This window comes from Alexandromys fortis, unplaced genomic scaffold, assembly GCF_014885135.2.
Source record: "Alexandromys fortis isolate MF-2015 unplaced genomic scaffold, M_Fortis_MF-2015_v1.1 scaffold_8_9099976_23576923, whole genome shotgun sequence".
Classification (NCBI taxonomy): Eukaryota; Metazoa; Chordata; class Mammalia; order Rodentia; family Cricetidae; genus Alexandromys; species Alexandromys fortis.
This window is the reverse complement of record NW_026067899.1, coordinates 3095853-3120250: the sequence shown is the minus strand read 5'-3', so window position 1 is coordinate 3120250 and position 24398 is coordinate 3095853. Positions and strand designations below refer to the sequence as shown.

Genomic DNA, 24398 nt, shown 5'->3' with positions numbered 1-24398 from the left:
TTAAGAGCATCTGTTGTGGAGGTTCACAACTGTCTGTAACTCCAGTTCCAGAGGACATAACACTTTCTTCTGGCTGTCTCTTGCAGCAAGCATGTGGTACACACACACACACACACACACACACACACACACACACACACACACAGAGAGAGAGAGAGAGAGAGAGAGAGAGAGAGAGAGAGAGAGACTGACAAAACACTGACACACACACAAAGCAAAAATTTTGAAAATAAAGTTGTTTCAGGTGTGTCTGTCTGTGTTTTAAGAGGCAAATCAAGAAAAAGGGGCTAGAGGAAGCCGGTTGTCTGAGGCTGTGCTCCTCTCCCAATACGAGAAACGATAGAACTGTAACAATGTGTATTTTCCTTATGACTCTGAGGGCAAACTATGCCGGGGAGGTAGCCTAGAAGGAGGAGAATAGGGCTTCAAACCAATTTATCCACTACTCAGCTTTGCAAGCTTCGAGAGAGAAAGTGTTCTTAATCTTTCCAGTAAAAAGTTCCTGAACATCCAGAAATTAAAACCAGAAAGATGTAACTGTTTGTTTACTATATTGTTATGGAGGACTTGGTAAAGTGGGCATTATCTGGGGCCCTGTGACATGGGTAGAGTCCCAGCTACTGGGAATGCTGAGGTGGGAGACTCACTTGAGTCTGGGAGTTTGAGACCAGCCTGGACAACACAGCAGCGTCCTTGTCTCAAGCGTGGGAGCTTGGAGATGGCAGCCCTTCCAGGCTTTTTAACAAAAAGAATATGAGTGGCGAATCCTTGAACCTGGGGTCCTCTGCTCATCATCCAGGACCCATAGTCTCTAGGGTGGGTCCATCCATAAGAAGCATACGGTGTTAAGACTTGAGTTCTTGTCTTCAGCTGCAATAGTATCAACATTTCTCATTTTCTTTAGGGCTGTGCTAGACTTCTGCTTAGGATTTAAAAAATACATTACACTTAAAAAGTACATGACACGAATATTCTCATACTTGGTGTTAGAAGAATCTATCTGTAGGTGTGATTGTTGCCATCATCCTAGTTTGAAGATAGAAAAGTGAGGTTCAACAATGAGGTGGTCACAGACCAGGAAAAGGCGTCACTGAACTGGAAGGCGACTCTCTGGACTCTTAATCCAGTCTACATTTCCTTCTAGTTGATTTGATGGTACAGAGAAGAGAGGGTCATAAAAGGACATTGGAATAATATTAAAATTCAGGTCTTCAACACTGAGCTTTAGATAATAATGCTGTCGATTTCTTTTTCCATTTGAGAAGTATTGCTTTCTTGCCAAGTTCCTAGTCTTGTTGGCTAGATAAGGCCTGAAATCTTTTCATGTCTAACTGATGCTCTATTACAGATAATGCTTGCCAATCTTCCTCCACCATAAAATCAAGCACTTATTAAAGAAATCATCTGAAATAATTGGGAAACATAAATTGGAAGATATTTTGGGTTGGTCAATTTGTTGGTATTTTTCCTTATACTCCAAATCGGCAGTTATATGGACAGGAACATTCCTAAGGAAACACAGGTTCTGCGAGTTAGATAGGATGATTAAAATGTCATTCATGGGTTGGCAAAGTATTGTTCATGGGACAAATATGCCCCAACTTCTATTTTTATGCAGCTCATGACCTAGGTACTGTGTATAGGCACATATACAGCTATTGTAGTTTGACACCAGACCTTGTTATATAGCTCAGGTTGGCCTCATACTCACTCTGTAGTCCAGGCTTGACTTCAACTCTTGCTCCTCCCACTTCAGCAGAATCCCAAGTCCTGAGATCGTCGGCTTGTGCCACCAGGCTTCGTTTTATTTTTATATTTTTATTGACTGGTTAAAAACTCAGAATAATACATTGTCATGTGAAAACTGTACTCGATTCAAATTTCAGCATCCATAAATGAAGTTTTAATTAGGTATAGCCAAACTTATTTATTGATGTGCTTTTTTTGTGGCTGCTTTAGTACTCTGGCAGAAGTTAATTGTGACAGGGGCCATGACACCTAAAATAGTTACGATTTGGACTTTTATAGAAAACATTACCAGCCTCTGTCTAGCACCTGACGCAGCCTGATGAACTCTGTTACCCTTTCCCTGTAGGTGTCTCTGCTCAGCTTACAAGCACACGCCTACGGAGAAACACATCAGTTGGGACCCCATTCTGGATGGCCCCTGAGGTAAGCGGGAGCTATCTATTTCTTCGTACTTGTCGGGTGCCTTGCTGTTGTGCCTTTGTATAGGCAAGACATATCCTCTCTACAATTTTCAGAAGAAAATCCTTTATCCTTACAGAACTCTGAAATCCTCGTGGGTGAGGGATGCTGATAAGACAGTCTCAGAGAATCAGGATTACATCACAGTCAGCCCATAGGGTGCCTTCGTGCCATTAAGAAAAGGTAACCCCCTGGGAGAGGCAGCTTCAAGGGTGTTGGCTTGGCAAATCCATCTAGCTTCGTCTACGTTAGAAACCATCCCCTTGCCGGGCGATGGTGGCTCACGCCTTTAATCCCAGCACTTGGGAGGCAGAGGCAGGCGGATCTCTGTGAGTTTGAGACCAGCCTGGTCTACAGAGCTAGTTCCAGGACAGGCTCCAAAGCCACAGAGAAACCCTGTCTCAAAAAACCAAAAAAAAAAAAAAAAGAAAAAAAAGAAACCGTTCCCTTTTCTAGATAAATGCAGCCCATGCCCCACAGCTGGATGGCGAGCCTCATTTTATCTCCAAGCAGCCTAGAGAGCCGCATGCAGTGTTCCCCGGATGTTTCTATCACGTACATAGCAACATCTCTTGCGTATGTTGTTAGCTTTCTGCCATAGAACAGGGTTTGGTCCTAATTTAGTTCTGGCCTCAATACAGAGATGAGGCATGCAGAGGTAGGGGGGCTTTCTGCTGGGTAAGGCATGTATGAGTCACCTGTGAGCTTTGCTCACCGGGTCAGCATTTCATTCCTCAGTGCTCCGACCTTCGCCTGAAAGACATTCTCTGGGAGAAAGCAAATGGATTCTTTAAATCAGAGGGTGTAGGTGGTCACCCCTCCCCGAGACGGCTTTCAGTCTCCAATCTGTCCACGTGGTCAGTCTTCTGTGTGATAGCCCAGGTGATCTCCTAAGACAGCAAGATCGTTCCAATCTCTGCTCAATTTTCTTCAGTGTTTCCTACTACCTATGACTTTCCAGTTTTATATTTGAGTAACCAACAGATTCACTTTTCACAAAAGGGAAAAGCCGACAGATTACAGATTACAGAATTTACTTATTGTAAATGTTTCTTAAATAGGTTGAAATGCATGAAGCTGGATCTAAATGTTTGGTCACACATTATAGATCTGTAAAAAAATACTTAAAAATCACAAAGTCAGCACCCTTCAAGATCAGCAGTTTTAATGAGATGGTCGCTCTTGTTTTGGGTGTTATTTGCGTTCTGTGGTTTGACTGTGCCTCAGCACACAAGTGGGGTTCTTTGAGTCTGGTGTTCCTACCACCGTGTACCACGTGCTGGCCTCGCCTCCCCGCAGCCCCCAGCTTAGCTTTGTTTCCGTCCATGTGATCGCTCTATGCAAACAGTGCCTCCGCTGACTTCCGGTTGTTGCTTTGTGTAAGCTGGTCATGGTTTCACAGGAAGGTAACGTGGGCACTAGGTTATATGGCAAGTAGTTGCCCAGATGATCTGGGGTGTTTGCATTTGCGGCAATACAAATCCATCAAGTAAAAATGAAGAGATCCATTTTCATAAGGACCTGTGAACCCCACAGGGGAGAATGTGGTCACAGTTCCTTTGGATGCTGAACAGAGCCCTCCTACCACGTTCTTTTGGATCTGCCAAGGTTCATTTTCAATTCTTCTCCCTAACTCACTTCTTAATTCTCCAACAGCAGTGGTACTTTTACTTATATCTAGGTAGGAGCTTATCGCTGCCGCTTTCAACCCTAGCCCGCCACTGTCACCTCTGCACAGTGATGGGCTGGACTCCCAGGGCTTGAAGCTTTGTGGGGGACTTGGATGCTGACTAAACTCTCCACTCCCTGCTGGCCCAGAGCAGGGGCTCAAAGAATATTTGCTGGATAAATGAACATGTTGGCGGTGAAGCCCCAGGGATAAGATAAAGAGGGCACAGTTCAAGATAGAGGAATTGGCAAATTCCTCGTTAGATTTCAATTGATCTGCCCTGAAAGGGGAGCCTCGCCAGTCACTCGGATGGTATAGTGTAGAAGGTGTTCCTGTTCTGATCCCAGCAGACTGGGTCTCCTGGCCACAGGGAAAAGTGCAGAGGCCTTCCCCGGACTTTGAGCAGTTACTTGGCTTTTGTGGCTTCCCAGCTTCGGTTGGGTTGAGGTAAGTGTGTGGAACCATTCTGTAAGGCGCAGTGAGGAGGCCCATGGTCAACTTCTGTTTCCTAGGTTGCCTGGCCCTGACTCCCTTCTCAGCAGGGAAATCCTGAGTCTCCCCTGTCTACCACAGTGGGTTCACGGAAAGGTGGGAAGTTTGAGAAGTGGGACCTTGACACCATCACTCGGGAGCAGGTTTCTGCCGGCTCCATGTGGGTCCCAGCCTGCAGTTTTTAGCCTGTATCCCCCTCACACTTTAATTTTTGAAATGGAGTATGACTTTTCCCAGCCAAGCTTCACTGTGCTCCGTGACCCTTCGTGTCCCCCCACGGGAACAGCCTCCTGCTTGTCAGATCAGTGCAGTGAGCATTTACGCTTTCCACTGTGAGCAGTGCTTTGGGTCAGCTGCAGGGTTTGAAAAGTCTAATCAGTAACAGTTCAAATTAGCATTGTCTTCATGTGAAGCCTGAATACCATATCGATTGTAATATGCTTTTCCGTCAGTGCCTGTGAGTAAGTGGATTTGGATTAAATGCCGCAACAGTGCCTGTCCTAACAAGGTCAGCGGATTAAGACTTGGAGATGGCCTATACTTTATTTTCAAAATGCAATGGAAAGAGCCCTGATCTTATTTTATTTCTGAGAAATTAAGCCCATTATTTCCTTCCATTTCTACGACACCAAATTGAGTAACTGTGATATTTAATTCAAATAGGCTGTCCTACCAACCAGGCAGCTAGTGGAATGTGACCAGACCACAATCAAACGCTGACGAGCCGTCCAGACTCACAGTTCACTCTGGCTGCTAGAAGCTAGTCCCTTCTGCTCACTACGGTGGGGAGGGTAGGTAGGCACTCCTGCCTTAGCAGAATGTTGGTGAAGGGGAATCAACCCAGCAATGCGAGGGAGGGAGGATCCCACAAGGCGCTCCCACTTTGCAACAATACTTCTGGGGAAATAAATTGCTGGGCACAGTAAAAGGGACCGTCTGTCCATCAAGATCAGTAAATACCTAAGTAGCATGCTGTGCCCACAGTAAAGAAAAAAAGAGCTCGGCGTGAAAGATATGCTTTATATAACCCTGAGAAAGATAATTTAGGCAACAGAATCTATCTTTTGCGAGTCACATTGGGAAGAACTGAACGGAAGTAACAGGAGGCAGTGGAAAGAGACAATAGACAGTTGTGTCCAGTGCTAAAAATAATGCCTCAGATAAAGGCTAAAATCAGAAGACCAGGTGTGTGTGTGTGTGTGTGTGTGTGTGTGTGTGTGTTGTTTTGAATGGCAGCAGTCTAGGAAAGGGGATCCACATTGTCATCTGTCTTTTCATTGAGGTTATCTGTAGACTGTGTAAAGCAACACCTTAGACTTAGCTGGTGTGTGCAGGTATGACCTGCTAGCTATTAAAATATTAACATATTTCCATTCTGAGTGGTAAGTGCCTGCCACCAGGAGGGCTTGCGGTTTCCTCAGTCATAGAGACACTGTGTCTTTGCTCAAAAGCTGGTCTCTTTACCAGCTACAGGGGCAAAGCATGGGCAGGAGGGAGCCTTAGGCCAACACAAGCAGCTCTTCCTTCTTCTTTAGGGCCTGACACGTGCCAGCCCTGAGTGTCCTGCTGAGTGTCTGAGTTTGGGGACTTGGAACTCGCTAAGCGCAAACACAGCAGGAAGTAAGCCTTCCCTCACCGAGGCTGACTCACCCCCAGGACTCTGATAGGGGCTTTTCATACTGTACTTTTAGTTCCTTCTCAAGGGTGGATAGTATTTTTTCCATTTTATCACTGAGAAAAGCGAGGCTTTGAGAAGTGGAGGCGGCGCCATGTCCCAGTCTGCTTCCCTAGAAAGTGCTGAAGCAGTTTGGATTCCCAGGCAGCACGGTGAGAACACAAGCCCCATAGTATAGACGCCTGAGGCATGGACAGAATTCTCATCCGTGCCTGGTTTCAAGGGTGGAAGAGGCATGGCTGGTGAGTGAAACAGTTCATCCATCAAGACACAGAAGTGTGGCAGAAGGATGCTCTGACACCGGAGTTTGGAACACACCCTTTCTAAAGAAGCCATTCACAAAGTACAGCCTGGCTTTATGGCGCGATTCTGCCCATTGAGAGGCATCCTTGTGTAGCCAGGACCCTGTCTGCACACTCGGCATCCTTCCAAAGCAACTAGCGGCCGGTTTTTGTATTGGAAAACAGACTCAGGGATAAAATAAACATTTGCTTCTTTTCTGAAAAAAAAAAAAAATCCCCCCCCCCCCATTTACACTTCCGTCTGCCTGTTGTTGCAAACAAGAGCTAATCAGCAGAGAGGAGAAACAGATGTGCTGTGACTACGCTCTTTGCCCTGCCCAGGGTCCTTGACAGGGATGGTTGCCATAGCAACCATCTTACACCCATGCAGAAATAGCGCAAGCATTTTGCAACCACTCTTGACTTCATTAATTATGCCATTCCCAGCTAAATGATACGACAATGCTATTTCCTTTGGCCCTGCCAGGAATAGAAATGACAAATGAGATATTTTGTGTTGAAGGGTTGAAAAAGCCATAAAACATTACAGTTCTGGGAGAATTTTGCCATCCTTGTCATTTATATTCACTAAGCTCTTCCTAGTGGATTTGGCTCCCAAACGAGAGCCGGCATTTGCTGGCTATGTATGAGGCACTGAATGCTGTATATGTATGGACTGATCTGGGATGCTGGGGACAAACCACGGAAGGCAGGGCTGTTTCCACCCTAGTGTTTCTCACTGGTGAGGTGAATAAGTCACAGGAAGTAACCATCCTTTGTCCTTGGATGGTTATTAGAATTTGAACTGAGATGTTTAGTTTCAAAGTCCTCATCGCCACCACACACATCTGTATGGGTGTGTATGTGGTGTGCTTCTGTGTGCACATGTGTATGTGTGTACATGTGGAGGTCAGAGATTGAAGTCTTCCTGTCTTCCCCAGTTGTTCACCTTATTTTTTGAGACAAAGTCTCTCCCTGACCGCAGGGCATATTAATCTGGGTATACCGGCCGGCTCATGAGACCAAAAGCTCTGCCTGTCTCTGCTCTCCCGGTTTTCAGGTCACAGACACATGTCTCCTCGCTAACTCTCTTATGCGCTGTGAGGCTCTGGATTCAGTTCTCTGGCTTTCCCAGCGAGCACTCTACTCACTGAGCCACACCAGTCCCCAAAGTCCTCACTCTTAACACTACAGAACTTGCTTAATGATGAGTGCCGGTGCACCCAATAAAATATGTGTCTTGGTTAATATTTTTATCAAGAAGTGGTCTTCTTGGTGTCAACCTACAGTGAGAAATAGAGAGCCCAACTTTCTAAATAAATAAAGAATTTATCCAGAAAGTCAAGGCACTATAACACAATTTGTGAATGTGATGCTCATCCCAAGAGGTTTCAGTTGTGGGGGGACTTAAAACATATGATGATGATGATGATGATGATGATGATGATGATGATGATGATGGTGGTGGTGGTGATGGTGATGATGTGTATGGGTGCATATGTCTTGGCACATGTGTGGCAATCAGAGGACAACTTTGTGGGGTCAGTTCTCTCCTTCTACGTTTTGTGGGTTTCAAGAATTGAACAAAGAAACACATATGGCTGAGGCCACAGCCCAGAGGGTTTGCCTAGCACACGCAGGCTCTGAGTTCCATCCCTCCGCATCACACATACTGGTTACAGAGCTTATCCCAGGAGGTGACATTAGTTCTTTAGCAGAGGCAATGAGTGTGCAGCCAATGTCCTTGGTTGCTCGATTTGTATGGCAAGTGGCAGTTTGGCAAAGCCTCCTTGTGGTATCTGTTAGGACAACAAACTGCCTAAATGTCTCTTCTTCATGGTACATGGCTCCATCTTACCAGTCTTGGGTGTAAGAGACTTTGTTTCAGTACTGATAACCTTTACTCTGGTGTGTCAAAGAAAACGTAGTAATTCAACACATCACTAAATACCAGTGATTAAGCTCAAGGGAAGAATCTGGAAAAATAAAGTACTTTAGGAGAATAATTTTTTTCTGAGCTGAGCTCTGCCATTCGTGGTTTAAAAACAATGATTGCTCAGTTTTTTTTTAAAAATAGGTTTTAGTTTGAATTAAAAAATTAAGAGTATTTGTATTTTAGGGTGAGAACTGTGAGTTTTCTCACATTACCACTGATGTGGGAAATGTTGAAGACTAGTGTGAGTGTGCATGTGTGTGAGCATGTGTGTGTGAGCATGTTGTGCATGTGTGTATGCACATGTGTGAGCTGAGAGTGTGTGTGTCAGTGTGCATGTGCTCATGAGCATGTGTGCATGTGTATGTGTCAGTGTGCATGTGTGAGTGAGCATGTGCTCATGAGCATGTGTGTGTACTATCTTGTGCATGTGTGGAGGGAGAGCAATCTTCTCTTATTGCTTCCCACCTTAACTTTTGCAAGTCTCTCCCTGAGCCTGGGTGGCTGGTTCAGCTGTTCCTTAGGCCTTGAGCCCCAGGGATCTATCTGCCTGTTTCCAGCCCCCAGCACAGGGATTACAGGCACTTCCCACTACGCCCGGCTTTTCCATGAGTGCTGGGAGCAGAACCTCAGGCCTTCCTACTTGAGCAGCAAACACTCCAATCACTAATCCGTCTCAGCTGAGAACTTGCCGAATATTTTTGACCAGAAAAGTGGGAGAAGATTAAAAAGTAAAATGAGGAGGGAAAAGAAACTGCCTGCAAAGACAAAATAAAATAGTGAGGAGGGGTATGTGGGGGGGTGCAGCATCTGCCACAGGGGTGCCTTCAAACTGACGTCACTGTGAGAGGGGACGGGAAGAAGATACTGTGAGGAGCTGACTCTTGCTGGGCACTGGATGTGCTGTCACTTGATCTCAGTGTAAATTTCTGCTCTTTATAAGCTAAACAGCAATGAGTCACGTGCAGCGCAGTCCTTTGATCCCATCACTGGGAGGCAGAGACAGGTGGATTCCTGAGTTTGAAATCAGCATGGTCTACAGTGTGAGTTCCAGGACAGCCAGAAAGACACAGAGGAACCCTAATTTGAAAAACCAAAATAAATAAATAAAATCAACAGCAACAACAAAACCCTTGTGGTCATATATGAGAAGAGACTGACACGGGCAGTCCCTGCCGCCCCTGCCTCTTCCATTTCACAGAGAACCCTTGTAGGTTTTAGTGGGAAAAGTTCCTCCCTGCTTTTACCTTCCTTGCATAGTGAGGCTGGAGTCTCACCAAAGTCTTGGTAAGGCAAAGTGATGTTGGTGGCCTATTTTGGTCTGTGTCACTTAGACCTCCTTTGAAATCTTGGGAGAGTCGTGGTGGGGTGCACGGCTCAGTGACAGAGCACCTGCCAAGTAGGCACAGGGTCCTGACACCACACGCTTGTACAAACACACACACATACTCAGAGAGTGACAGAGAGAGAGAGAGAGAGAGAGAGGGGGGGGGGTTGGGGATCCTTGAGGACCTGCCAGTACAATCACCATGAGAAATGAAGGCTTTTAGAGTGTTTGAGACCCTTAGAGACTTCCGGTTCTTCCCCAGTGGGTTCATCTCTGAGATCCCATTGCCTTTAGCTGTTCCTGGCTTCCCAGGCATTTATTCCCTCCCTTCTTATATGGGAAACAGAGCAGAAATCTCTCTGCCCTTCCTTACCCTCTCAGAAGTGGCTCTGCCTCTTAAGGCCTAACGCATGCTTGAAGAGCTTGTGTGGGTGAAGGGCTGCAGCAAGGTTGATGACTGGGTCCAGACATAACTCCCCCCCCCCCGGCTTCCAGGGAAAGCGTCCCCCTCAGCTGAATCTGGGTGGAGAGGTTGAGTCATGTGTCAGTGTGGAGGTGTGGGGCGGCCCCGTGGGTGGTGGTGAGATGTCACCACTCTTCTTGGTGGGCCTAAGTTTAGGACCCCATCTGCCATCCTCGGGTCCAGATGTGCTGAACACACGTGCACAAGGGAGGATGCCTCTGGATCTCTCCACCCCGCTGAGTAGAAAGTGTCAGAGCAACAGCCTCCAGTTAGCATTTGGAAGCAGCCAGGCTATCCTCCCCAGCCTCTGTGGGGAGGTGGGAAGGACCAAGGTGTCTGTTCCCTCTCACTCCTGTATTCTCAGGAGCCCAGGCACGTGCTGAGGGAAATCAGAGTTATACAACTCTCCCGAACCCAGGGTCTCAATGCCCAGGAGGCTCCTCATCCGGGGAGCCCATGCCCCACGGATGGATGGGAAAACATACCGAAGTTAAACTCTGTCCTTGCTTCCTTGCTGGGTAGTAGCTGAGCTACTGGAAGAAAACCTCAGGAGGAGACAGGTGGAGTTAGGAGAAACTCCGGCAGACCCTTGCCGCCAGATGATGCAAAAGCAGGCAGGGGCGGGAGAACCGCTCGACACGGTGCTCTCTTCTGCCCCTGGGGATGTCCATACTTTGTTTTCAGTTTAAGAAAGCCAAGGAGAGTCACTCTGTTAGGAATGGTGACATTTCCAAGGGTGTCATGAGGCCTACGGTGCCAAGAGCCTGGGTGAGGACCGAAAGCAGAGGCTGCTGCGCTGGGCAGTGGTATACCCCAGCAGGAGCATCTGTTCCTCTGACTTGCTTTTCTTCCTAATTTCCAAATGCAGCCTGGAGGAGAAAGGCATGCTCTCCATCAGCATCTTCCTGTTGAGGACACAGCTTTCACTTCCACGGGCACACTGTGTGATGCTGAGCAGGTTGCTTACCTGTTCTGAGCCTGTTTCTTCTCCCAGGGTAATGGTACCGAATTGGAGAATTCTCTGCAGTTTGCTGTTTGTGGGAGGGGCCGTAACAGGCAGAGGGAAGAGAAAGCTTCTTTCTTGCTTCAACTCATACAAAATGCACTGTCATTGGTGGTGGCCCAGAATTCTTTATATTATAAGAATGCCTAGACTGTACCTGACTTGGGTGATACTGGGAACCATGCAATTTTGCACCCACACTGACTTTGAACCAATGGTGTGACTTCGGTTAAGTCAGCTTACTGCCTACAGGAGACCCCGGTTTCCTTTTTCTGATGAGTCCCAAGATCCTCCTGTGTCTATCTGCATGGAGGAAAAAGCTGCTGGATCAGGGAATGTCCTGGGCCTCCAGGCTGATTGGGTCCCTAAGGTCTTAAGGACACAGGTACAATTTAGCGTGCTGGTTCATCTTTTATGAAGGAGCATGCGGGGGCCAACTCTGATTCTGGGGAGGGGATTTACCAGATAAGGAGTGCATGGTGGAATGCTCCCCAGGGCCTCAGAGAGTATAGGTGCAAATGTCAGTTGTATGCTAGCTTCAAACCTAGAATGAGTCCCCCTCTACCCCCTCCCCCTGCCACCAGCTGTGGTGGGAAGTTGACATTATATAAGCCTGCAGTGTGTATTTTAAATTCGAATCTGAGTTGATTTCTCTAAAGGCTTTGAATGAATATTACAAGTTTCGGGGGGAGGGGAAAGACTTGTTGAATAACGCATTTAAATTCAAGACTGTTCCGAAGTTCAAAGACCAGTCTTAGTTATTTCTAGCAATTTCTCAATGTGTAAAGTATAAATTCACTTTCGCTCTTGAGCTCTGTGAAAGAACAGCAAGGACATCTACTCTTGCTCATCTGGTCATCCATCCAAACCAAAAGCACTCCTAAAATCTCTAGCACATCCTCCCTCTGAGCTATATTTTATTCTAGGGAGGAGGGGACTCTATTTTAATTTGCTCACGACCTCAGCAAGCAATCGGGTAAGACGTTTGTGTCGTAAACTGGTAAGCAATGTTTACCCCTGGAATATACACACCGCCTGCAATTTCTGATTGCATAGATGGTGTTCTACTTTAACAGTCTTTCTGATCGATAACCTTTACCAGTTGTGCTGCATGGATTGTGTAAGCAAAATGAAGGCTCCTATTCACCTTCCTGCCTCTCAGCCCATCTTATTTGTCAGTCTGTTGCCCGCACTTTGGGGCTCAAGGTCAGTCGGGAAGCAATAGCTTTAGGTAGGTCTATTTGCCTTGCCTCTTATTTAGCTGAATTTAGCTTTTGAGATAACAGCATTTTGCCTGTGCACTTGAATGAAAATTTAGTCTCGACCTCTGTTATAATTTTGGACTGCTTGATTGATTCTAGCAAGGTGAGAAATCAGACTACAGAAAGCAAACCTAATGAAATCTCTAATGACATTCAGAAATATTTGTGGAGAAGACCTATTGCATTTTAACATTTGCAGGCTTTTAGGAGTGTAGACCACTGGGTAATGCCACCTGCTTGAAGGCGATATTGAAGAGAGTTTAGCCCAGCAGCTCTTGATATTATTGATAAAGGTTTAAGCTAAATATCTTACTGGAGAAATCTAGGTTCCTGGACTCTGGAGCTCCCGCGTGGACTGTTTCTTGCCTTTGGACATTCAGGGTGGCCAGGTGTTCTCTGCAGATAGAAGGACCTTGTGATTAAAACAGCTGTTCCCTTGGGCTCTGAGAAGTTTCCAAGTCTTTCTAGAAGAGCCTCTCGCCCACCTCTTGGGAGCCCCATCAGTGAGCCCCACTGTCTGTCTGGGCTGAAATGAAGCTGTAGCCACGGGACATTGCACAGGGTGGCCCCGAGGAAGTGAGAGCACTCTTCCAGCCCTGCACCCACGGTTGAAATGATGCAGATGGGAGTTTGTGCATCCTTCTTTGATTAATCTTTTGGGAATCTGGTTTTATAATCAAGACATCACCTCCAGTTCTTCCTTGATGAGGAATCCTGAAGGTAGCTATTCCAGAAGAAGGAAACACAGATGAATGCTCTAATGTTTGTGCATGCAGGACGAAGGTCAAATGAAGAACTTGCTGTTTTTATTATAAAAATAATTCACGATTCCTGTAGTCATCTTACAAAATGCAAGAGATGTCAAAGGAGTAAATAAATAAGTAAGTTACCCAACAGCAACGGCCCACTTACCTGCTGAGAAGCTTTCAGTGCCAAAGAAAATGTAGGATGACCAGTATTTTCCTCGACAGTACTTCAGGGGAGGTGCTTGAGAAATGGGCCGCTCCATTTGTGTGAAAAGAAGGGCAGAGAGAGATTTAAAATGTTGTCGAGTTTACTCATTGAGGGGTGTTAAAACCAAGATGAAGCCAGGTGGTGGTGGCACACACCTTTAATCCCTGCACTCAGGAGGTAGAGGCAGGCAGATCTCTGTGAGTTTGAAGCCAGGCTGGTCCACAGAGTGAGTTCTAGGACTGGCTCCATAGCTCCTGAGAAACCCTGTCTCAAAAAACCAAACCAATTCAAACCAAACCAAACAAAAAACCCAAATCAAGCAGACAAACAAAAGCAAAGCAAAGCAAACAAACAAGAACCAACAAGATGAAGATGCTGGCCCGCATTTTCCTCTCTTAGCCAGAGTCCAGAGCCTCCATGACCCGAGAGTGCCCCTCCACCCCAAAGCTGGCAACAGAGGAAGTCATCATCTGCCTTTAATAGACTCAGATCATCCTGAGAAGGCAAGGAGACAGTGAGGCCCAGTGACTGTGGCATCAAGTCAAGGAAGCCCTGCCCCCAAGCCTCAGAAGTTCCTAAAGGCAGAGGGAGGACACTCATCCACCACAGGGTGGGAAGGGTGATCAGGAGGCCCTCAGGAATCTGCAACCTGACCCTGATTTCCGTGAAGTAGGCTAAAAAGAGCTGTCTCCTTAGTCTGGACTGCTTGCCTGTGCTCTGTGACCTACGCCATTGTAAAGACCTCTGCTTATCCCCAGTCTCCCCTTGAAAGAAAAGTTTTGGAGGCCAAAGTGGTTACAGCTGCCATTTGGAAACCTTAAGGCTACCTCTGTGTAGGATAGCTATTGGTACTGGGCACTAAGGCTGCCAGTGCATAGATACTGCTGGTAATCCTGGCATTAGCGTTTCCCTTCTGCCCAAAATGTGCAATAGCGAGTCTAAGCACGGCCAGTAGAGCCCTAAGTTTGCATTTCGAGGGAAGAACCTGGACACGCTCCATTAACCAGCCTCCAAACAGTTGCGCTGTGGCTGAAGTTCATCTTCCTTAACGGAGGTGTTAGCACCTCTACTAACCTTAATTCCTCCTACAAAATATCAGTGGTAAATTCCCTTCAAGGTTCCAGCCATCAAGTAAGTGCCTGCCCCAAAATGGCCTGCACTGCACTCTGGCTAATTTTCATGTGGGTGTGGACCCCCTCCGTTTCAAATACTATCCCAAGGTCACTTGCTTAGAAATCGTGAAGTCAAAGAATGTTAGAGCTGGAAGGGACGGCAGAAACGACTCTTCTCCCAATTCTAGCATTCTATAAATCAAGAGAGGTCCTGGATTATGAGTTCAAGACCAGCCTGGGCTGCATAGTGAGATTTGTGCGCACACACACACACAAAGAAAGAAAGAAACAAAGAAAGGAAGAAAAGAAAAAGGGAAAAAGAAACAAGGGCTGAGCCCTGGTGATGGCTCAGTGGATAAGAGCTTTTGCTGTTCTTACAGGGGACCTGGGTTTAGTTCCTAGCACCGCAGCTGGGCTGCTCACAATGGCCCATGGTGCCTGTTCCAGAGTATCCAATGCTTTCTTCTGTCCTCCATGTAATCACATACACAAACCCGTGCACAGACACACACATACATGTAAATAAAAAATAATAGCAATAATAAGTCTAGGACTGGGGACCTAGCTCAGGACTAGACCAAAGCTTGCCTAAGTCCTTGGCTTCATCTCCGTGCTGAAGAAGAAAAACTGAGTGAGATCTTGAAGACTCAAGTGACTGTTTACATCCAATTAGGATAAACACTGACTCCCTTTGAACTAGCAAAAGGATTTCTTCAGTGTTGTGTACGAAACCGGCTTCCTTCTGGTCACCTCAAACGTGTCACTGTTCATTGATGTGTCCCTCCTCATCTTCTCATTAAACGAAACTCCAGGTCCTTCAGTTTCCCCTTGAACTCTTCCACACATGCCTATTACTCCCTTCCTGCGCCCCTCTGTCACACAGACACCAAGTCTCTACCAGAGGTGACAGAGAAAGTGCACACCTTCATCACTGTGGGGCAGAGAGGTGATAACGGAGTGGGGAGATGACGGGCTCTGTGGGGTTCTGGACCCTTGTCTACTTGGTCTCAACGTGTCTGTCCTCACATTTCCAGTATGACTTCCAGAAGCTGGTCAACTCAGTTCAGCACAGTGCTTTGCCCGCCATAGCTGCCCTCTCATCAGAGTGTCCTAACAAAGATTCGGCTCGGGAAGTCTTGCTCCTGAAGGTCTCATCTCCCGAGGCAAGGGAGTCAGAGACCAGGCAGTCACAGCTTGATTAACTCAGCTTTATCTGAGGCACAGAGGATGCTGAGAACCCCAGTGCATTTCTCCTGTCCATGAAGACGCTCTCGTGTTAGATTTATAGGACACCCATTTACAAGATGCTCTGACCTTCAGGTGGGAAGCATCCTTAGAGCCTTTTTTTGAAAAAAGTACTTCAGGTTTCCAAAAGCCTAAATAGATAAGTAAATAAATAAATATTCTTTTATGAATTAAAAAAATCCATCACAGGTCTGCCCGAAATTTACTCTTGTAGAGTAAGCAGCTACAAAAGGAGATAACAACACCCACCCCACCCCAGGGTTGCCCGTGAAGACTAAGCTGCGCTGTTTGACTTTCCCTCTTCAGAGCCTAGCACGTTGTCTGGCTCGTGGCTACAAAATAATGGTTTGTGGATGATTTTATCCGTGCGATTTTCTCTAAACGTCTGTGGAAGAGTTGCTTTGGGTAGAATGAGCTGAGTTCTGGAGAAGAATTTGCCTGAGAGGTGTTTTTCTGCTTATGAAGACAGTGTCTGCGAAGACAAGTTGAAATCAGTTTTGAATATTTTATGGCAACCCTGAAGAGGTGACAGCGTGCCTCCAGTTTGACACTTGGGCGTCTTTGGTATTGCTTTTTGTGTTCTGGTTGAGATGGCAGGTGTGTCTTCCTGGAAGCTGTAGACTATTGGTGCAAGCCGCTTCCCGTCATCCTTCTCAGCTGTCTTTCCCTAGTATTCTGAGATTTTCAAGCCCATCACAGTGTCATGAATAAACTGGCCAGCTGTCGGCTGATTGATAGGTCTAAAATGATGTTTGTCCTGCACTTTCAAAATGTCATTCCAGAGAGGTGTCCAGGACCCTTCTCCGGGGCCCCTTGTAATGCTGCAGGCTCTTACTTGATTGGGGTAGGAGAGTGGGGTGTTTAGGGGCATCGGAATAGCCTCTGGCTCCAGATGCAGAGGAATCTGAACTTTGAAAATAGTGTGTTGAACACATGACAGGACAGTCTGCAAGAAGACGTTCTGTTCCGACGGAGGGGTGGCAGCCAGACGCGTGGTGGAGGTCCATGAGAGAACGTTCTCCAGTTCAGAGACCAGGAGAGAGAGACAGAATGCAGGAGAGAGAGCACAAGTTGAGGTTAAGGATGGGAAGCTTGGAACATTTTCCCAGTGGCCTGCTGTGGAAGACAGCAGCTACATTAGTTTTCCGTTGCTGCTGTGGAAATATGAAGATATAGGGGCTCAGAGTAACACACAACTTTTATATATACAGTTTATATTATTTTATCTTTTTTTTAATGTACATCAGTGCTCTGCCTGCCTGTGTGCCTGTGTGAGATTCCCTGGAACTGGAGTTACAAACAGTTCTAAGCTACCATGTGGGTGCCAGGACTTGAACCCGGGTCCTTTGGAAGAGCAGTCAGTGCTCTTAGGCACAACATACATTTTTTTTTTAAAACTGTGCTTTACTTTGTGATAAATAGCTAAGGTAGGGCAATCTCTAGAGAACAAACTTCGTTCTCTCACAGTTGTAAGGTCTGAGACTGTAAAGATGAAGGAGATGAAGGTTCTGTGAGAGAACCTTCCGTTCTCATGTCTCATACTGTCACGTGTCTGTTCAAGAGGTCAAGCCTCATGACTGAACATCTCCCCAAAAGGCTCATTTCCTAACTGTTTCACTGGGGATTTATTTCTGACATGTTAATTGGGGTGGGGTAACGCATACAGACCGAAGGACTTTTCTTAGGATTATCCGGGCCAGAAGTCCAGTAAGGGAGTCTTGGGGGTCTTAGGGTTTAAAACCATTATCTCCTTTTGGATACTTCCCTGACATCTGAGGTTTGAAAACTTCAACTCTGAGACCTGGACCTGGTTTTCCTCCATCCTTTCCACCTCAGTAAACCCGTTGTCTGGTCAAACACTGCAGAGTTATCCACGAGCCATTTTTCTTAAAAGCTCTCTTACAATTCCAGTTGGTTCAACCTTAAGAATTACATTCAGAATCTGGTTATTTCTCACACCCTTATGGCTGGAGCCTACAAAAGCTCTGTAACTGGCATTGTGTTGTTTTCTTGATTCTGCCCTCAGCATGCAGCCTATGCTCTAGTAGATCCCCTGGCTGCATGTAATTCATCATGGCCATAGTGTCTCCTTCTGAGTAAAAGCCAAAGACAACACTATGGCCCTAGGGGAGCAGCCTGGCCAGACTGTGCTCACCAATGGGGTACTTGGCCACCACACCTCAGCTTCCTGCCTGTGCTGGGAGGCAAAAATCAAGGTCAATGGAGTACTGGGTCCCTCATCCCCATCCACGTGGTCCTTTCTTCAGCTCTCGAATGATAAGGCATGAGTCTGTGTAGGAGCCTTTTTCCACATCAGACCGAACATCAGGAACATTGTGATAGAAACCGAATCTTCTAAGGGTTTGTGTTCTCCAACCCAAGCAGTCATTTCTGATCCTGCTGCTATTCTACCCAGTTAGAACAGGAAATGCAGTGGCAGCTGCTAACAGCTGTTGAGGTTTGAGGAGGGCACAGATGTTGTTGATAGAAGGGAAACTACAGAGTAGGGTGGGTCCTACTTTGAATTGTAGGGGTCTTCCAACTCCCCCCGCTAGTGTGTTTCACCTAGGATTCTACAGCAGCCCTTCTTAAGAGCACCTGTTCTTTGTTGAATTTACCCACAGGTGGGGAGGGGCAATTTGCATACCAAGTCTTTTCTTTAAAGGAAAAAGCCAGGCTGTTAGGGGATGGAGTGGTTCCTTCTCCATACACTCCCTTGTGCTACTATTGGTACCGAGATGTGAGGCTCAGTACACAGTCTTTTGAATGGAACTAACACTTAAAAAAAAAAGTTAACAAATCCACCTGCATCCGAACACTCATGACTGTCTCATGAGAACGGAAGGAAGGAACACGCAGAGAGAGGTATGTCTTGTGAATTTGAGACCAGCCTCAAGCCACACAGTGAGACCCTGGTTCAAGATGAAAGGAAAAAGAAAAAAGTCAGTAGCCATATCAGATGATGAATCACTTATGCATAAACAGGGTCTAGAATACAAACACTGCTACTATTCAGTATTAACACAGTCAGTCAATGGTGCAGAAAATGGTGCGAAAAAGGCAGAGTCCAAAGTTGTTTTTGTTGTAGTCTTAACACATCTGGGGTGACAGTGGGCTGATGTGCTGTGTCTTGCTTTTGTCTGGTAGGTCATTGCTTGTGAACAGCAGTATGACTCGTCCTATGACGCTCGTTGTGACGTCTGGTCTTTGGGCATCACAGCCATTGAGCTGGGAGATGGAGACCCTCCCCTCTTTGAAATGCATCCTGTGAAAATGCTCTTTAAGATCCCAAGGTAGGACACCAGATGGCGCTCTTGACTCATCAGTGCCTCATGAACCCGGTCGGAGGGAAGCTAGTTGGTATGCAATTTCTTTCCTGATTTGAGAAAGCCTGATTGTGAGATATGTTTCCTTTTCAAAAAGAAGAGAAAGAGCAACAGATTTGTGAGGACACAAGGAGGGGATGTTTCTGCAAGATCACACCCTGAGAAACGGTGCGAGCCTGGAACAGTTGTCAACTTCCAGCGCGACAAATTTCCCGAGATGTTCACTTTGTGCTTTGCACAAGAGGAACACAGATGCAGTTTAGGACTATATAGTTGGTCTAAACACTGCTGTTTTCTTTTCAAGTGTACTTTCTCTGGTATTAGGGAAATTCGGTGGCACACCCAACACATATTATTGAATCCACTCAGAGGAGCAGTGACTACTGTCTGAAAAACATCGTATTATCCTTGCACCTTATTCTTCACCCCTAAGTTAGTGGGACAGTCCTCTCAGAGGAGTCTTTGGGGTGATTCAGATGCAAGTGTGTTTTCTACTCTCTGTGTACAAGAAGTGTGGTTCTTTCACGGAACTGAGCAGAACTGAGCTATGTTAGGAAGGTCAAAGGATGGGAAACCCAGCCCAGCCTGGGTGCAGACTGATAGATAATCTTTCAAAGGAAGACTCTGGGCATTGGATGGAGTCACAACACGCGTGTGTTGACCTGTCCTCACCCACACAAAGGCACAGCTATCTGCAGCCTTTACACATTTCTGGAGACTTCCATTTGCATTTCTGATTAGGTCTATTTATATGCAGATGGAGCTCTCGAGCATTCATCATCATAATATTATCGCTTTAGACCTAATCCAGACGTGAACAAATCAACAACCAATCTTCCCACAGATCCTGACTCAAGTCAGGCTGGTCTTCTTGCCTTTCCCAAAACACAAAGCCAAGTGGTGGTGACCGGTGGAGCGGATGAAGCTCTTGGCTTTTGAATTAATAGTCTGGTGAGCGTTCAAGGGGATGTGAGGGTTGCAGGAGCCAATAGCAGCCCAGGGAGCGTAGCAGGTCAGAAAATGAGAAATGAGGTCAGGAAGGATTTCTCTGTGCGTTTTGGTATATTATAAGGGCTTGCTCACTGGAGCAACACAGTTTCCCAAAGAGCTTGCTTAGTGAGATATATGCACATTCAATAAGAGAACATCTACATGGGTGTATTCTTTTCTTTCTAAAAAGTATGCATTTGTGTACATATCCACTGTTCAAAAATCACCCAAGCTGATAAATTCAAGTCAGCTCAGAAGGTGTGTGAATGTGTGTGTCAGCATGTGCACGAGTGTACACACATTTGATTCAATAGACTCTTAGCTTTTAGCTAATTTCCTTGCCCACAGCCTCTGCTCTCCGATTGTCCCTATTCCAGTGCCCCTTTCCCCTCTTGCATCTGGGGAGAAGGCTTCAGATCTAGAACGAGATGACCAAATGCCCTTTCCCTACCTTGATGCAGAATGGCTCAGAGAACAAGGGCAGCTGAAGAAGTTGGTCTTTACCCTAGCATAGGCTGAGGCTGTTTCTCTGAAACTTCCCACCTCTTTGTTCCCTTCCTGTTCAGATGATGGATCAGGTATTGTCAGATAGTTTGACAGATTCTCCATGCAATTGTCTGGACTCAATGTTTGCCGTTATTGCAACTCTCATGGTCTAGCTTGACATTCTTGGGCGGGAAGAAAAGGACACAGTGCAGCCTACTTGCTCAAACTGTATAGCTGGTTTCTTCCTAAACCCTGGAAGAACTCTATGGATTTATATTCACCCAGTGGTTTCTTTAAGAATTATCCTATCAGAATTGCACAGTTCTCTTTGAAGGGTTATGGGTTTACTCGAGCTGTATGAACGTGTATACTCATTTGAGTACTAAAATGTATCATTTCCTCGGAAGAGCTCTTTGATGGAGGATGGGGAAATTACATTTATTTATTTATTTATTTATTGGGAGGGCATGGGAGAGAGTGTGTGTGTGAAGAGGTCAAAGAACAACTTTCATCAGTCAGATCCCAAGGACTTGTTGTCAGCCTTGGCAACAAGCATCTCTGTGTCATCTCACTTAACTCCCATTTACATATTTTAAAAATCCTGTTGAATTGTTGACTTTTTTTTCCATGGGAGTAGGTCCCTGCACCCTGCCCTTCCCTCCCTTCCCTGCAAATAACATTATTGACAAAAATCCTTGATTCTGTTTGGCTTCAGCCCCCCCCCCCACCATTTGAATGTTTTTTCGGTGTACTGGAATTTTATTTAACTAAGCAATTATCCATGCCACGGTGGCCTGGGATCTAGAAAACTCATGGCTTCTTTCCTTGGATTCCCCTACTGGCCTCTTCCGTGCAGTTACTTTATTCCTGAAATTACACTGACTAAAAGACCCAGTGGGGGAAGAGAAGCAAAGCTTGGCTGAGTCACGGAAGACGTGGCTTTCAGAAGTCACAAAGGACTTGTGAGTTGGTGACCGCCTGGTTACCGAGGAGGTGAGAGCCTCAGATGTCAGTCCAGGCAGTAATTACACAGGTCCCGGGCACTGTGGGAACCATGCAGCAGGCCCTGCGTGGATGTGTTTGATCTGGTTCCATGCGGCTTCCATCTGCCTTCTCCTCTCTCTCGACCTTCACGTTACAAGATGACAAACAGCAATCGTGACCTGTCTTTGAAATAGCGTGACTCACAGTTCTCCCTACGAGGCAAACACACAGAAATTATCTGCTGATTGGCCCAGCATCCACTATTTGTTGAACCTGTCAGCATGTGTCATCTTGTCTAACGCCTTTGCTCCAAAAAAAAGTCACCCCCTGAGTGCTGGCGCTGTCTGCTGCTCTTTTTCTTTCCTGGAGTTAGAGGAGAGGAAGAGAATTCTCTGAGCATCTGTAGATTCCAGTCTTACATGTCTCTTCCTTGAAGATGCTATTAAATTTCCAAAGGTTTGGAAGGCTTATATAGATGTATGTATACATATCTACATGTTTATGACATGAATATAGTTACATACATGAAACATATATATTTCACTTTAGAGGGGAATCTGTTTCACAGTCATAATTTCATGAATCAGTAGGGTTAAGAGAAATGTACAGTTATGTTGGTCTCTTGGTAACCACTCATCTTTTTTTAGCTCAGAGTCTCTAGTTAGTGGTCCCCTTTGTCCACTGCGGGTGGGTTCAGAAAGCAATGGAGACCTGTGTGGGCTACTGTGTGGGTGTACTGAACAAGCATGGAGAACCACGCTGTGCATTTATTTTCTGGGGGCCCAACAGAGGGTGACTTTGCTCAGTGTCTCAAGATGCACTTTATGCTCCTACTTTGGTCTCCGTAGAAAGAAGGGAAAAGAAAAGAAAAGAAAACCCCCAAGACTCCCAGTAGAAACTGGTTTGATCATTCTGATCTCCGGAGCTGGTGATTGCCTTTCCCGAAGAGAGCTCTGCCTGCAGTGCCCAGTCTCTCGGGAGAGGAGAACATGTGACGAGAGCTCTGCCTGCAGTGCCCAGTCTCTCGGGAGAGGAGAACATGTGACGGCTTCTGCTCCATAGGCCATCACCAAATCCAGGTGTTCCAGAATTGCTGTTCCCAACCGGCTGCATGTCCCAGGGTTGCCACACTAGATTACCAGAAATTCGATGGGTCTGAACAATCGAGACTTATACTCTCATGGTCCTCCAGGCCATAAGTCCAAGGAGCACAGGGGCAGAGCTGTGCTCCCTCCAGAGCCTCCTGGGAAGCTGCTTCTGGTGGCTTCCATCTTCTTCTCCATAGCCCTCTGCACTGTGTCTTCCTCTCCATCTCTTCCAGAGGCATGGGATCCCAATGCAGGATGAACACATCTCTAGGGCATCAGTCGTGCCGCCGTTGCCATAGCTGCAAAGACCCTGAGGTCATAGTCTCAAGTCACAGTTCATCCCAACGCATTAACCAGCTTTCCTGGTCACCGTATTCCCCGTGAAATTAGTTTGAAGGCAAAAGCCCCAAACATTTAGCTAATGGGTGAGAAGAAGCAAATAGGAGAAACAATGATGAGGAATTTGAGCAGCTGAGACCTTCCAAGTGCTGCTAATAACTATGTGGCGAGCCTGGCATTCTGTGTGTTTACCCGCTTGCATGTGAGCCCCACAGTGACCCTGGGCGGTGAATGATGTCACCAGTCCTTTTCTGGGTCAGGTGACTGAAAGCCCGCAGAGGTTCTGCAGCTGGTCCCTGGTCTGCACATAGGGAGGGAAAAGGATGTGAATCCGAGGAGCCTGACTCTAAAGCCCATGGATTTTGCTAGCACACTGAAATGTTAAACCCTCCCCAATTTTACCCAAGCGGCAATGGCTCCAGAGTGCACAGAGACAGATAGGGCAGAGTTTCAGCCTTTAAGAAGCTTAAGTGTAGCTTCCCGTCCCCATTCCAGATTTTAAGCTGATGTTAGCAACCTAAAAGTCAGAAGTTGTTAGCACCTGTGATTGTGCCAGTCAAGAAATTGAGGACTAGACGGAGGGTCATCACAGGGACACACCCAGGACATCTCTAAGCACTCATCAGTTTCTGACCCCAACCCAGAAACCCGTCTGCTTGTCAAGCTCCCCTTCAAACTGCCTCTTACTTCCTAATTTAGAGCATGGAAGAGCTTGAACCGAAGATCTCTGGGACGTGTTATGTAAGAGCAGGGAGATGCTTCAGAACAGCAGTCTTTGCACCAGAAGTTTCTGCTCATGGCACGCTCGTAGCAAACTGGTTTCTGCCAGGCCAGCGCTATTTCTGGAATAGCCAGCATCTTCCCTCCTGCCGCCCTTTGTTTTCTAGTTTTTCCTATTATTTCTTCAGCCGGAAAGCTTACTCTGGGTACTGGGGAACATCAAAGCCTGTTTCTGGCATCCTGAGCTGGTAGGCATTTTTCTTATGAAAACAGTATTTTTAAGCATCTATTCAGGAAGAAGCCATATAATAACCAGCATTTTCTACTTCGTGCGTGTTATTAGATTTTTGTGGCTAAATAAAGTTTTACAGCCTAGGCTGAGGACTTAGTCTCTGCTAGAACATTATGCTTATGTGGGAAAATATTACAAAAATGCTCTAGAGCCCCGCCCACTGAGAATTTAGAAATGTCCACGTCTTCTGTCTTATGACACCTTCAACTTTATTCTTGCACACTCAGTTGGATGAGGTACAAAAATGAAAAGACTTGGTTTGGCTTAGAGGAATGCCTTTTCTTCTGTCCCCAACTTTTACCGTTCACTGGTAAAAGTGAAGCATGCAGAGTCCTGGGTAGAAGGGGAAATGGGGAAGGGAAAGCAGACATTGAGAATCCAGGGTCTGGGTCCTCTCGGATGGCTTGAACACTGTTGGTGGTGGGGTTCAGGTGGGCAACTCACCCTTGGATTCAGTTGTGAAACTATCTGAAGATTTTCCTCAGAGATTTGGGGCCTGTAATTGGCTCTTGTCCCAAAAGAGAGTCCTCGGGCTGGCTTTTTATTTTG

The 24398-nt window shown here is 46.3% G+C and overlaps 1 protein-coding gene across 1 annotated transcript in view; it reads left to right on the top strand.

Moving 5' to 3' along the window:
* The window catches only part of Myo3b (myosin IIIB), a 270528-nt gene that overhangs the window by 9930 nt on the left and 236200 nt on the right, over positions 1-24398 (top strand). The window contains exons 5-6 of the mRNA XM_050123618.1: positions 2096-2172; positions 18772-18917. Of these exons, the coding sequence (XP_049979575.1) occupies positions 2096-2172; positions 18772-18917 (223 nt within the window). The remainder of the gene's footprint in view (positions 1-2095; positions 2173-18771; positions 18918-24398) is intronic.